General features: G+C 46.5%; 2 protein-coding genes across 2 annotated transcripts in view; one reads left to right on the top strand and one right to left on the bottom strand.

Moving 5' to 3' along the window:
- Window positions 1–4,844, top strand: part of LOC130406390 (latent-transforming growth factor beta-binding protein 4) — a 23,845-nt gene extending 19,001 nt beyond the window's left edge. Inside the window, exons 28-32 of the mRNA XM_056611929.1 lie at window positions 1–76; window positions 1,577–1,724; window positions 1,811–2,124; window positions 2,412–2,570; window positions 2,671–4,844. The exon at window positions 1–76 is cut by the window's left edge and continues 89 nt beyond it. Of these exons, the coding sequence (XP_056467904.1) occupies window positions 1–76; window positions 1,577–1,724; window positions 1,811–2,124; window positions 2,412–2,570; window positions 2,671–2,810 (837 nt within the window). The 3' untranslated portion in view covers window positions 2,811–4,844. The remainder of the gene's footprint in view (window positions 77–1,576; window positions 1,725–1,810; window positions 2,125–2,411; window positions 2,571–2,670) is intronic.
- Window positions 4,499–13,556, bottom strand: shkbp1 (SH3KBP1 binding protein 1). The gene is made up of 17 exons (XM_056611939.1): window positions 13,311–13,556; window positions 12,578–12,631; window positions 12,384–12,429; window positions 12,099–12,231; window positions 11,320–11,400; window positions 10,735–10,902; window positions 10,553–10,643; window positions 10,268–10,458; window positions 9,858–9,973; window positions 9,136–9,223; window positions 8,265–8,381; window positions 8,005–8,175; window positions 7,273–7,428; window positions 6,817–6,913; window positions 6,531–6,715; window positions 6,276–6,378; window positions 4,499–5,950 (listed from the first exon to the last, which is right to left on the bottom strand). The coding sequence occupies exons 1-17, from the start codon at window positions 13,355–13,357 to the stop codon at window positions 5,362–5,364; spliced, it is 2,433 nt and encodes an 810-aa protein (XP_056467914.1). The 5' UTR covers window positions 13,358–13,556; the 3' UTR covers window positions 4,499–5,361.

The following is a 13,556-nucleotide window of genomic DNA, read 5'->3' as shown; positions in this document are numbered from 1 at the left end:
GGTCCGGGAGCGGGCCCGGGCGGGTCTGCAGGGAGGGGGAGAGGAGCAGGAGGAGCAGGAGGAGCAGGAGGAGCAGGTAGGTCTTCTCCTGGTTATGATTCTCCACTGAGTTTGTCTGAGAGTGCAGTTTGTAGCTTTTTTATCAAGCTGGATTTGCTGCTGATTTCCGTTCAGACAGATCATCTCTGCGCACTGTAGTCTCACACTGTAGTTACATGACTCACAAATAGGATTTTCAAGAAATGACGCTCAAATAATAGCTGTTAAATCTTACCTAAAGCCCCTTCAATAATACAAGTATATATATATATATATATATATATATATATATAATAAATCTTAAATCTTAACTGCAACACCTTTAATAATAATAGTTTACATATATATAATAGCTCTTAAATCTTACCTTAAGCCCGTTCAATAATACTAGTAAATATACAGTATATTTATGTCTATATATATTCAGTCTCACCTAAAGTACCTTTAAAATTCTAGTATGTACAGTATACATTCAGTCTCACCTACAGTACCTTTAATAACACTAGCATGTATACATTCAGTGTAAAATACAGTACCTTTAATAATACTAGAATGTGTATATTCAGTCTTACCTACAGTACCTTTAATAATACTAGTATGTATATATTCAGTCTTACCTACAGTACTTTTCAATACAAAAAATCAATTTACAAGAAAGGAAACATCATAAACATAAAGCTCATATTAGTTTAAGAAAACAATGGTGGAATTAAGATTTTTGAGATTGTCTTTCTGTCCCATAGACTGTATAGAGGTCTGATCATGATAACCTAAATTGAAGTGATTCTGACTGACCTGGCAACCCTAAACAACTCGATAATGTAATGCTCGGTGTTGCTGAGATGGCAACAAGCAAGGAGCATGATGTTTGAAACAGCGCAGGCGCTGGTTTGACTGATCCCAAACTGGCAACCGCAATGATGACGATACGGTGCATGACGAATCTAAACAAAGCTCGCTACCGTTGTTCGACATCGCCTCTCTCCCGCGCTCTCCCCCAGGGCCGGTTCTAGCCCTTTGGTAGCCCTAGGCAAGATTGAGTTTTGAGCCCCCCGTTCCCAAAGCGAGCGGAGTATGCCCTGTTAATTGACATTACTATACTAACATCACTGAAGACACATATTAACTGATTTACCTTTACTTTGCTTAGCCAAATTATAGCTCGACTATACTACGTTGCAATTAAACAATGTGTGATGCATGGACAACCAACAACAGAAAAGCGTCGGAACATTTTCTACATTTACAACATTCAGACAGTAGAGTAAAAGTAGAAATGTGGTAAGTGTGTAAGCTTTACTTTGACTTTGAGTATACTTAATAAGTAGTAAGATAATTGCGGCAAATCATGTTCAAAGAGGTACTTATAAAAACCTTAAGGGTTATGAATGCATACAGTTGCTGGTTATCGGTGGCAAAACTACTCTATCGACCGCAAAGCAGGGGCCCAAAACGAACCTGCTTAGGGCCCCCAGGAGTACAGGGCTGGCCCTGGTTCAGGCTCACATAACAACAATACTGTTGAACGTGTTTCCAGCACCTCCCTACGGCGCCCCCTACGGAGCAGACGCGTTCGTGCCCGGGGGGCTGCCCTATGGGGGAGCAGGGGGTTACGATGACTACCTCCAAGCAGGGGGTCAGAGAACCCCCGGAACCTACGGCCTACCTGACGGAACCGGACGCAGGTACACACATACAATCACAAACGTACACACACACACACACACACACAAACACAGTATGGCTTACAAATTTTTTGTAATGCTTTTAGTTACTATGACGACGGAGACTCCCACCCCCCCTCCTTCGGGCTGCCCCCCGACCCTCGCTCAGAGGCATCCTTCGGGGCACGCCCCCCTCCCTCTCTGCCCAATGGCCGGCCCCTCAGCATTGCCCCCCTCCCCAGGGGCGGGGCCTACAGGCCCAGGGGCGGGTCCTATGTACCAGGGGGCGGGGCGTATGTTCCCGGGGCCGGGGGCTACATCCAGGAGGAGGAGCCTGTAGAGGAGGAGGAGCCCTGGCGACCGAGGCCACCGTTTCCTGGCTTCGCAGGAAGGGGCGGAACTCCACAAAGGCTGTATGACAGTGAGTTTTCCTGACACTGGCGACCGCCTTCAGCAAGCGCTGGTTATTTGTTATCTGAGGACGAGAGACTATGGCCCAATCCCATTTCTACCCCTTACCCCTTCCCCTTGTTTTGAAGGGGGAAGGGGTAGAAATGGGATTGGCTGGCCTTAGGCCCAATCCCATTTCTACCCCTTACGCCTTCCCCTTACCCCTTCCCCTTACCTTACCCCTTCAAAACAAGGGGGAGGGGTAAGGGGAAGGGGTAGAAATGGGATTGGGCCTATAACTCTCCCTCTCTCTCCCAGGGCGTTATGACTCCTTCACAGGGCGTAGGCCTAGTAGCGCCGAGGATTGTGGGATACTGGGCGGCTGCGAGAACGGCAGGTGCATCCGCGTCGAGGAGGGCTACACCTGCGACTGTCACCATGGATACCAGCTGGACATGGCCTCGATGACCTGCAGAGGTCCTGAATAACCCTACCCACAATGCACCTGTTTGCTCCGTCCCATTAAACCTCCTTCTCTGTCCGGCAACAACCTTACCCAGAATGCATCTCCCTGCAGATATTAACGAGTGTGAGGAAGGCGGCCCGGCGTCGGAGTGTGTGAACGCCCGCTGCGTCAACACTGACGGATCGTACCGCTGCATCTGCTGGAGAGGTTACATCATGACCCAGGGGCCCCACTACTGCACCGCTGCCTAGACCACCACACCAGACCAGACCAGACCAGGTCATCGTACCCAACGTGACCCATGGACCAGACCCAACAGGACCAGAGATGAATGGCATCCCTGAGACTTCATGTGGACGTCACGCTTGCTCAGCATTTCTGGTCGCTTAGCGAGTGTGGGTCAAACGAAGCTTTGAGGATGCTTTTATTTGTACATGTTATGCCAAGCTCACGCTACAGGAATATTATTATTAATATTCAAACCAAATCCCATCCCAGCAGAGCAGCTCTCCTCTAACGACACATCTAATACCCCACCAGACAGAAAATACGAAGGAGAATTACCCAGGGCTTCACATCGCAAGACTTTGACAGGAGTTAAACACCAGGGTTTGAATCTTTGCACACATTTGCCAAGGATACAAGAGTCTTGCTTAAATAGAGCGACATATAGTCACACATATACCGCACTACATTAATAGCAATAGATGTATCTTGTCCATCTTTATTTTTTAAAGAGCAAGTGAACCAACCGTTTATTTACATTTTAAACTACTGTCACTGTAATGTCGTTTTTGACATCAGAATCTGGGCAAAAATCCTGTAGTGGGAGCTTGGCATTCGCATCATAAAAGTCAAAAATAAATAAGTAATAAAGAGTAATTGAAAAGTAAGTATGATCCTTGACATGCATAAAGTGAGCGGATTATATGCACACACGGTTAGCACATAGTTAACCTACAGTTAGCACAGTTAGCCGAGATGAGTCAAGGTAAGAACATAGCTATTGAAAAAAGGATATATTGACCAGGGATGTTATTATTTTCTGTCATTTTTTACTTAAATAACTGATGTCACGTTCATTTTAATGGCAAATATAATCAATGGTCATCGCTGTATTGTTGCCGAAGAGGTTGGAGATACTGTTGATTTTTACCAATGTACATAATCGTTCACTTGTTAGGTGGTTAGTTGCAGTTTAGTGGTGTTTCAAAAATGATGTTTGTATGAATTTAACAAACTTAAATGTTTTAAGCCTTAGTTTATCCTGGGATGTCTGGGGTCCAATCCCAACACATCCACTCCTGCCTCTTCTTCAGCACAACTGAAGTATACGCGCACACTTGATTAAACACGGCCATATCTGATCCCTTTATGTCGAGGCTTTCTATTGGTTCAGACGTTGTAAATGAAACCTCTGCATTCGATCATGACCGGTTTTAAAGGGAAGTGGTTTTCTTAACTCATCATGCTCCTTCCTGTTCTCCCGTCATGACTATTATTCTTTCATCGCCTGCGGTTAGGCTTTCCCGATTTGTGTAACGTTACCTTGTGAACGCTACTGCGGTAAAGTTTGGTAACATTACCAAGGTAACCAGGTAACATCGCCTGGTTTTCCATTACCATGGTAAACCATGTTAGCCCACTAAGATAACATCACCTAAGAAACCAGATAATTATCCATTGTTAAAGTACCCACGGTAACATTATCTTAATAACATTACAATACAGTGACATACCCAAAGGAACATTAAACAGTTCCATTAACATGGTAACATTAAAACATTGTTATATAATATAAACATTCCTACAATTTCAAATGGATACCACTACATAGTAACATCAACATAGTGAAACTACAATGTTTACACAAAGTAACATTACTACAGTAGCATTACAACAAAGTAACATTACCATGGTAACATGGGCCAAGCTCAGAAACAGTATCGCAGCTGAAAACCACATGTTCACAAATATATAATATATTTCATCAATATTATTTTAGTTATCAAACATGTTCTTCTAATATATCTGATACCTTGCAGATGAAAAGCGCTGTGTGGGTGGGGTCGGCATCTGACGGACAAGACTAGGGTTTTAAGCAGTTAGTTGTTTAATTTTTTCATACAAATACATTAGAAAAGCAGTTTTATAAAGCAACCAGAGCTACCAGCTCACAATGACACAATCGGGCTAACAAATAATTCTGATCATCCTCATCATCGTCATCACGACCTTCTTAAACATCATCAGCACCATCGTCTCCATCACCACCTTCATCATCATCATTATCGTCACCGCTATCATCCTCACAACGTGCATCAACAGAAAGATATAAAAAATAAGAAACGTTTGGCTAGCCGTTGCCGTGGAGAGGACCGGCCAGGGACACGAGATGATGTCATAAATACTGGACCGGCCCCATTGGTCCTCGGGTCAGGACCTATGCCAATCATGAGCTAGCACATTCTACATTCAGCAAATCACTAAATACTGCTCCTCTTCATCAAAGATCTCCAGACACCACCGTGGCTTTTATTTTGAAGTATCGAGTGTTTCAAGGTTAGTCAGGTAGGAAGGCTAGACCGTTAGTCACACGTAACTAGTAGCTTATTTGTGGAAGATGGTTTTATCTGCGCATCTGGCTCCTGTCATAGAGGAGGAGACTTCCTGTGGGGTGTAATTGGTTAAATATGAGAAAGAGGTTTAAGAAAAGTGAACACTTTTAATCTTATAGCGGTTTATACATTGATTATAAAGGCATTTAACTTGGCGTGGTAGGAGCCTGGCCGCTCTAACCAATCAGAAGCTGGTTTCGTTCATTGGGGGCTTAGGACTGGTCGAAGGTCCGGGCGCTGGAGTCTGAGCGGCCACAGCCTCGGGGGGAGGCGGGGCCTCTGGGGGGGGCGGGGTCTCAGGGGATCCAATCAGGTGTTGAGGAGAGGTGGAGCCGGGTGAGCAGGTTGGACTGACTGCTGAGGGGGCGGGGCTAACTGGGGCCCTGCGCTGGGATGACGACGACGAAGGTGAGACGTGTTGCCCGGGCGACACAGAGAAGGTCGTGGGGGCTCTTAGGCCCAGCCGGCTCTCTAGCTCACTGCACACCGCTAGGCTCCGCCTCCCCCCCTCGGCCCCGCCCGCCAGCTCCTGGCAGCGCTCCACAAAGCTGCCCCTCCGCAAGGGGGCGGGGCCTGCTGCCTGAGGGGCAGGACCTCGCTGGAACCGGGGCTGGGGGGCCTGGCCCGGGGGCGGGGGGGTGGGCTCCGCCTCACGGGAGAGGGGCTTAGTGGGGGGGAGAGGAGGGGGGGGCTGGCGAGGAAGACTACCATAGAACGATCTTCCCCCTAAAGGACGATCAACCCGTGAAGACTCAGAACCCTGCTGGTAGAGACTAGAGAGAGAAGAGGACACACACACACACACACACACACACACACACACACACACACACACACACACACACACACACACACACACACACACACACACACACACACACACACACACACACACACACACACACACACACACAGAGAGAGAGAGAGAGAGACAGAGAGAGAGAAGGAGACACAGACAGACAGACAGACAGACAGACAGACAGACAGACAGACAGAGATTTGAGTAGATATGTTAATACAGTGTATCTTTAACTTTATATACACATGGTGTTCATACACACACACAGTGTGTGTGTGTGTGTGTGTCTTTACGTATACCTGCAGGTGGAGGTACGTGGGGTGGTGTCGGGGGTCCGGGTCATGGTCAGGTCACACTGGTCCAGCAGCTCCAATAGCTCCTCCTCTGTCGGCCCTCCCAGCGCTGCGACCAATCACAATGCTCGTTAGCGACAACCAGTCACAACTCTCGTCAGCAAAAGCCAATCACAACGCTCATCAGTGACACTAGCGCCAGCCAATCCCACCAGATGTGCGTTGAGGTTTTGAGGTCATGTATGGCGTTAGCGGGGTCACCTCTGATGTCCACCTTCCCCGTGACCTCCATGGCGGTGGTGAGGTCCCACATCTGGATGCTGCCGTTGCCGTGGCCACTGAAGAGGTAGCGGCGTGGCCGGGAGCCGATGCGACTCGAACCCTCGCACTCGTGGACCACGAAGGAGGTGATGGAGGTACCGTCTACGGACCGCACCTCACACACCCTGACACACACACACACACAACACAAACACACACACATTAATACACACCATCCCACACACATTAAAACAACACACACATAGAAAGAAAGAAACACACAAACCTCTTCCCGTTGGAGGACAGTCTGACGTAGAGTTTATCAGAATCAGGAACGACTCGCTGGATAAACACCTGCTGCTCATCCCTCTCCCCATACGGACCTGAAACACACACATATACGTCATCAATATATCTATATCTATATACAAACATACATACACACATATACATCAAAATACACACATATATACATCAATATATATATATCTATATACACACACACATATACATCAATATATCTATATACACACATATACATCAATACATCTAAATCTATATACACGCACACATATATATCAATATATCTATATCAATTTACAAACATATGTACACACATATACATCAAAATACACACATATACATCAATATATCTATATCTATATACACACACATATATATCAATGTATCTATATCTATATGCACATATATATCTATAAATCAAGCAGATATTCCCACACACCGATGTCAGTCCCGGCGCTGCAGCCCCCGTGGCCGTCCGTCCCGTCCAGGGAGAGGACCTTGAAGGAGGTGAGGGGGGTGGAGCCCGGCTGGGTGGAGATCATCCCGCGGAACCGCGTCACCGTCCAGGTACGCACATGGTTGTTGTCGGCGCACACTGACACACACACACACACACACACACACATAAACGCACACATGTGTTTAATAAGTAGATATTTACTTTACTTTGAAGGTGTGTTTTGTAGGTCTATGAAGGTGTGGTCAGGGGGCCAGGTGTATGAAGGTGTGTTCAGGTGCATCAAGGTGTGTTCAGGTGCATCAAGGTGTGTTCAGGTGCATCAAGGAGTGTTCAGGTGCATCAAGGCGTGTTCAGGTATAAGGTGTGTTCAGGTATAAGATGTGTTCAGTGGTATCAAGGTGTGTTCAGGTATAAGGTGTGTTCCGGTATAAGGTGTGTTCAGGTATAAGGTGTGTTCAGGTATAAGGTGTGTTCAGGTATAAGGTGTGTTCAGGGGTATCAAGGTGTGTTCAGGTATACGTTGGGTTCAGAGGTATCAAGGTGTGTCAGGTATACGTTGGGTTCAGGTGCATCAAGGTATGTTCAAGTGCACGGTGTGGTCAGGTGTACGTGTGATCAGGTGTCTCAAGGTAGTCAAGTTTCTGAAGATAGTCAGGTGTCCTGATGTGTGTTTAGGTGCATCAACGTGGGTCAAGGTAGGTATGTGGATACCTGAGATGAGATGCTTTTCTGACAGCATGATCTTGGTGACTGGGCTGCGGTGAACAGAGAAGGTCTGGAACAGCTGGGGTCCGGAGCCCACAGTCTCTGGGTGCTGCACTATGACCCTCACAGCTCCGGAGCTGGTCCCGTAGGCGATCTCTATCCAGTTGCCACTGTCACCTGTTGGGGGAACACATGCTAGGAGTTACTCACCAGGTTTACCAATACGTTACTACTAGTGCAGTATAGAAGCATAAAAGCAGCATTACTGGTCTTGGGGGTGAGGTAAACGCTGAGGGCAGTGATAGCGTCTTCAGTGGGGTCTCTGTACAGCTCCGTCACCAGGAGGTCGTTGTCTTTCATCCTGAGAGGAAACTTCTGGACATCTGTGCACACGGTGGAAAGACAGAAAGGTAGAGGAGAGACAGGTACTAGTGATGAAACAGGTACTGGTGGTGAGACAGGTACTGGTGGTGAGACAGGCAGGTAGTGGTGATGAGGTAGGTATTGGTGGTAAGACAATAGAGGTGGTTGTGCTGAGACAAGCTCAGAGTCTCACCATTGTACCAGGATTATGGCTTTCAGTCTATGTTTGTTAAAAAAATCAAGCCATTTGTCAGTCTATATTAAACAGTTGAAAATCTGCCTAATTTTCTGTTAACTGGTTCCTGTCCGAATTTCCGAAATAAGTGTGTTCATATTTTGCAAAATGATCCTTAGATGTTTAGACCATGATCCTCACCTATGTAGTAGATGTTTAGACCATGATCCTCACCTATGTAGTAGATGTTTAGACCAAGATCCTCACCTATGTAGTAGATGTTTAGACCATGATCCTCACCTATGTAGTAGATGTTTAGACCATGATCCTCACCTATGTAGTAGATGTTTAGACCATGATCCTCACCCATGTAGTAGATATTTAGACCATGAACCTCACCTATGTAGTAGATGTTTAGACCATGATCCTCGCCTATGTAGTAGATGTTTAGACCATGATCCTCACCTATGTAGTAGATGTTTAGACCATGATCCTCACCTATGTCACCATAATGCTGACTTTGACTCTTTTGACTATGTAGTAGATGTTTAGACCATGATCCTCACCTATGTAGTAGATATTTAGACCATGATCCTCACCTATGTAGTAGATGGATCCGTTGTTGCAGCCGAGGATAAGGAAGGAGCCGGCCGTATCACAGCTGTTGATGGGAACCACGTCCTGATTCTGAAAACACATCGCCCCTGGTTACCATAGGCCCACATTGATGTTTTGACAACACAAAATATGATGAAGGGCTTGGTAGTTTTGTGTTGTTTTTTTTCGAAATGCTGATGTTCTGGGAAAATTAAAGGCACCCAGTGCAACTTTATGTAAACATTCAATGAAAAATAAACATTCAATTTCTAGTCTTTTTTACACGTAGTAAGTTTCAATAACTCCATACCATTACATATCGACATTCAAGGAGCAAAGATGAGACGTCGCTGTGTGGTGAGAACTGATAGAAAATCGTAAACAACAACAATCGCCGGTGGGGAGAAGCCATTTTTCCATTGACTGGAAGCCTGCTTTATTTATTGTAGGTTACAAAAAATAAAGAAAATGGCGGCATTGTTGTTGTTATCGATTTTCTATCAGTTCTCACCACACAACGACGTCTCATCTTTGCTGCTTGAATGTCGGTATGTAATGGTATGGAGTTATTGAAACTTACTACGTGCAAAAAAGACTAGAAATTGAATGTTTATTTTTAAGCCTCGAAAGTTGCACTGGGTGCCTTTAACATGCAACTGTTTCTGCCACTTGGTTGTTGTGGGCGTGTCCGGAGCGTCACAGGGGGGGTTATGGTTTGACTCACCTGCCAGTGTTTGGTGACTGCATTCCACACTCCCACCTTCCCCGTGTGACTGGTAGCAATCAGCTGGTTACCAACAAAGAAGAGGGCCTCCACCGGCACGTTGAGGCTGAACACGCCTGTGGAGAACCAGATTGCAGAACGCGTCAGCCTCAAAGTTAGCTACTACATGAAAGAGTGTGTTTTAGAGCACATCTCAAAACAAAAATGGTTACATATTGTCTCTTTAAGTGATTAATCAATAACCAAAAGGACATTCCATTTTATGTTGATAGCAATCCGAAAATCAATCCTCCCTTTCTGATCTAACAGTCCTGATATAACCCGATCCCACATTCCCGATCTAACCTGGTCCAACCCGTTCTAACCTGATCTCACAGCCCTGATCTAACTAGAACTGAGTCCCCTCTCACCGATCTCGTTGCCATTGCCGTCAGGGCAGATGGCCCAGAGGATGATCTCTGTTCCCGAGGCGACAGCCACCATCTTGTCGTTGTCGCCCAGCGACCCAGCCATCACCTTGGCGTTGAGCGCCACCCTGTCGATCACACCATCCAGACGGGGCGATGTGAAGACCTGCTGCCAGCCAGTGGACTCCTTCACCCTGGGGGGGGAGGAGGAGAGGCTGTTAGATGTGTTGACCCTGGAAGGGGGGGGGTCAATACGATCCTCAGTATTGTGGATGAAGGGATCAGTACCTGTAGCAGACTACGAACTGGGCGTACGCTACGGCGATCCAGTTGTGATGCCCACAGATGATCCGCACCATACCCGGGTCCGACACCTGGCCTGCGCACGCACACATATGGTTTGATAAGACACCATTACTTTGTGAACCCCTGGGCAGAAGTTTGCTGTGTGTGTGTGTGTCTACGCTGACCCCCAGGGACCCGGTCCTCGGGGGGCCGGTGGGCGAGAGGTCCGCCCCCGCCCAGGTGGGGGGGCATGGTGTTGCTTCGCCGGACCGGTGCGCGCTCTGCCGGCGCCACACGGACCGGGTACTGAGGCCCGGCTACGCTGTGACGATTCCTCCTCTTGGCTGGGTACACTATAAACACACACACACACACACACACACACACACACACACACACACACACACACACACACACACACACACACACACACACACACACACACACACACACACACACAGAAACAGACGAGTGATCATGACAATATAGCACGTTGGTCTTTTGGAATCAATGTACGTCAGTTAGTACAGAGCTTGTGGACAACATTTTGACAAATGATGCAGCCAGCAGAGACTGGTACAATAGTTACCGAGCTGATGCTATGATGAGTCAGTATTGGTCTTTTAATTTTTCTTAAAGTACCAATATGATCCTCTAAGAAAACGACTGACTGCGCTAACAAGCAGGTTTCAGTGTGCATGTAACCTCAGAGCCAGGGTGTGTCCAGGTGTGAAGGGGCGTTTCGGGGTTGATATCGTCAGCAGGGTTACCTGGAGGGGGCAGGTATCCGTTGAACAGCACGTTGCCACAGGAGGAGCGGTCCAGGTCATCACACAGCTGCAGCTTACGCACTAACAAAAACAAACGCATCCAAATATCATGACAAAACAAACACACCCCAACATCAACACAAACAATACCCCCCAAACAGTATGAGAGAGAGAGCGAGCTTTAACCAACAGCAGGAGAGAGAGAGAGCTCTAACAAAGAGCAGGAGAGAGAGAGCTCTAACAGACAGCAGGAGAGAGAGAGAGCTCTAACAGACAGCAGGAGGGAGAGAGAGCTCTAACAGACAGCAGGAGGGAGAGAGAGCTCTAACAGACAGCAGGAGGGAGAGAGAGCTCTAGCAGGAGAGAGAGAGAGAGAGCTCTAACAAAGAGCAGAAGAGAGAGAGCTCTAACAGACAGCAGGAGAGAGAGAGAGCTCTAACAGACAGCAGGAGGGAGAGAGCTCTAACAGACAGCAGGAGAGAGAGAGAGAGCTCTAACAGACAGCAGGAGGGAGAGAGCTCTAACAGACAGCAGGAGAGAGAGAGAGAGCTCTAACAGACAGCAGGAGAGAAAGGGCTCTAACAGACAGCAGGAGAGAAAGGGCTCTAACAGACAGCAGGAGAGAGAGAGCTCTAACAGACAGCAGGAGGGAGAGAGCTCTAACAGACAGCAGGAGGGAGAGAGAGCTCCAACAGACAGCAGGAGAGAGAGGGCTCTAACAAAGAGCAGGAGAGAGAGAGAGCTCTAACAAGAGCAGGAGGGAGAGAGCTCTAACTCACCAAGTGGGGTAATACCGTAGAACTCGGCCTCGTGCGTGAGCATGTGTACGTTGATGGAGCGGGGGTGGAGCTCTTTGGTGCGCAGGAAGTTGAGGATGGGAGCGAAGAGGGAAGGGTCTCTGTCAATGAAGATCTACACACACACACACACACACACACACACACACACACACACACACACACACACACACACACACACACACACACACACACACACACACACAGGGTTAACACACACGTCAACATAATGTACACACAGATACAGTGCTGACACACACTACTTACCGCTCCCGTCTCATCTTTCAAGGTGGAGATTCGCCCGCTCAGCAGACTAATGACAGAAAAAAATACATTAATACACACACACACACACACACACACACACACACACACACACACACACACACACACACACACACACACACACACACACACACACACACACACACACACACACACACACACACACACACACACACCTGGAGAAGAACGAGTCTGGAACCCAGGTCAGAGTCTGCCGCGAAGAACTGAACCTGGAAACATCAAACATTCATCAACAATACTCTTCATCACTTATCTCTATTCATCAGTCGTACAAAACACTTTTCTTCAATAGTATATAAACATTTGAATCACACATCGCTAGTATTAAACACTTGTCACTAATCACTTTCATCACTAAACACACTTCATATACTAGTATAAAACATTTATCACTAAAACGCTCTTCATCACTAAACACTCATCATTAATGTAAAACACTCATCACTAACATTCTACACTAGTGTCAAATTACTCTTCAATACCAACACTTCATCACTTAATGCTCTGATTCACTAGTATAAACTGTCATCACCAACAGTCTCCATCCCTTGTATGAAGCATCACTAACTAAGACTCTTCTTTAATAAAAAAAGTCACTAGTATATAACACTCATCACTTACACTCCTCTTCACTAGTATAACACACTCCTCACTAACACTCTTTATCACTCTTCGTCACTAGTATAAAACACCCTTCATATCTAAACACTCTTCATCACCAATGAACTAATGAATCATACTCTCGTCTCACCAAGGTGTTTATGAAGTCTGTACCATAACCTTTATGAGATTTTGTCATATATATAGTATATAAGTAAACATAAAGTGTTGTTATATGTTGTATAAATAATGATAAGGTATTATACAAGTATAATGAAAGAGTCGCACCTCTTCCCTCCGACGTTGAGGTGGATTATCTCCCCGCTCCGCGACATAATGACGTCACACAGCAATAACCTACACACACACACTGAAGTCTAAACACATTCAGCATGAACAACTCTACAAACATTACACACAAAAATCACAGGCTACTATGTTCTCATCCATTTTTGCATAGGGCTAACAGCTAGCTGCTAACTAAGTATCTGGAAGAGTCTTCCGGCGGGGCGGCAGTCCTTTTCCGGGATAGCC

This window comes from Gadus chalcogrammus, chromosome 16 (assembly GCF_026213295.1).
Source record: "Gadus chalcogrammus isolate NIFS_2021 chromosome 16, NIFS_Gcha_1.0, whole genome shotgun sequence".
Taxonomy (NCBI): domain Eukaryota; kingdom Metazoa; phylum Chordata; class Actinopteri; order Gadiformes; family Gadidae; genus Gadus; species Gadus chalcogrammus.
Note: the sequence above shows the minus strand (reverse complement) of the source record. Positions and strands in the feature narration are given on the sequence as shown.

Excerpts from the sequence above, each read along its gene's own strand:
- shkbp1 (XM_056611939.1), bottom strand. The coding sequence starts at position 13,357 with ATGTCGCGGAGCGGGGAGATAATCCACCTCAACGTCGGAGGGAAGAG. Across the intron at positions 9,224-9,857 it reads CAGTCACCAAACACTGGCAG|AATCAGGACGTGGTTCCCAT; the intron begins GTGAGTCAAACC and ends ATGTGTTTTCAG. Across the intron at positions 6,914-7,272 it reads CAGCGCCGGGACTGACATCG|GTCCGTATGGGGAGAGGGAT; the intron begins GTGTGTGGGAAT and ends TGTGTGTTTCAG.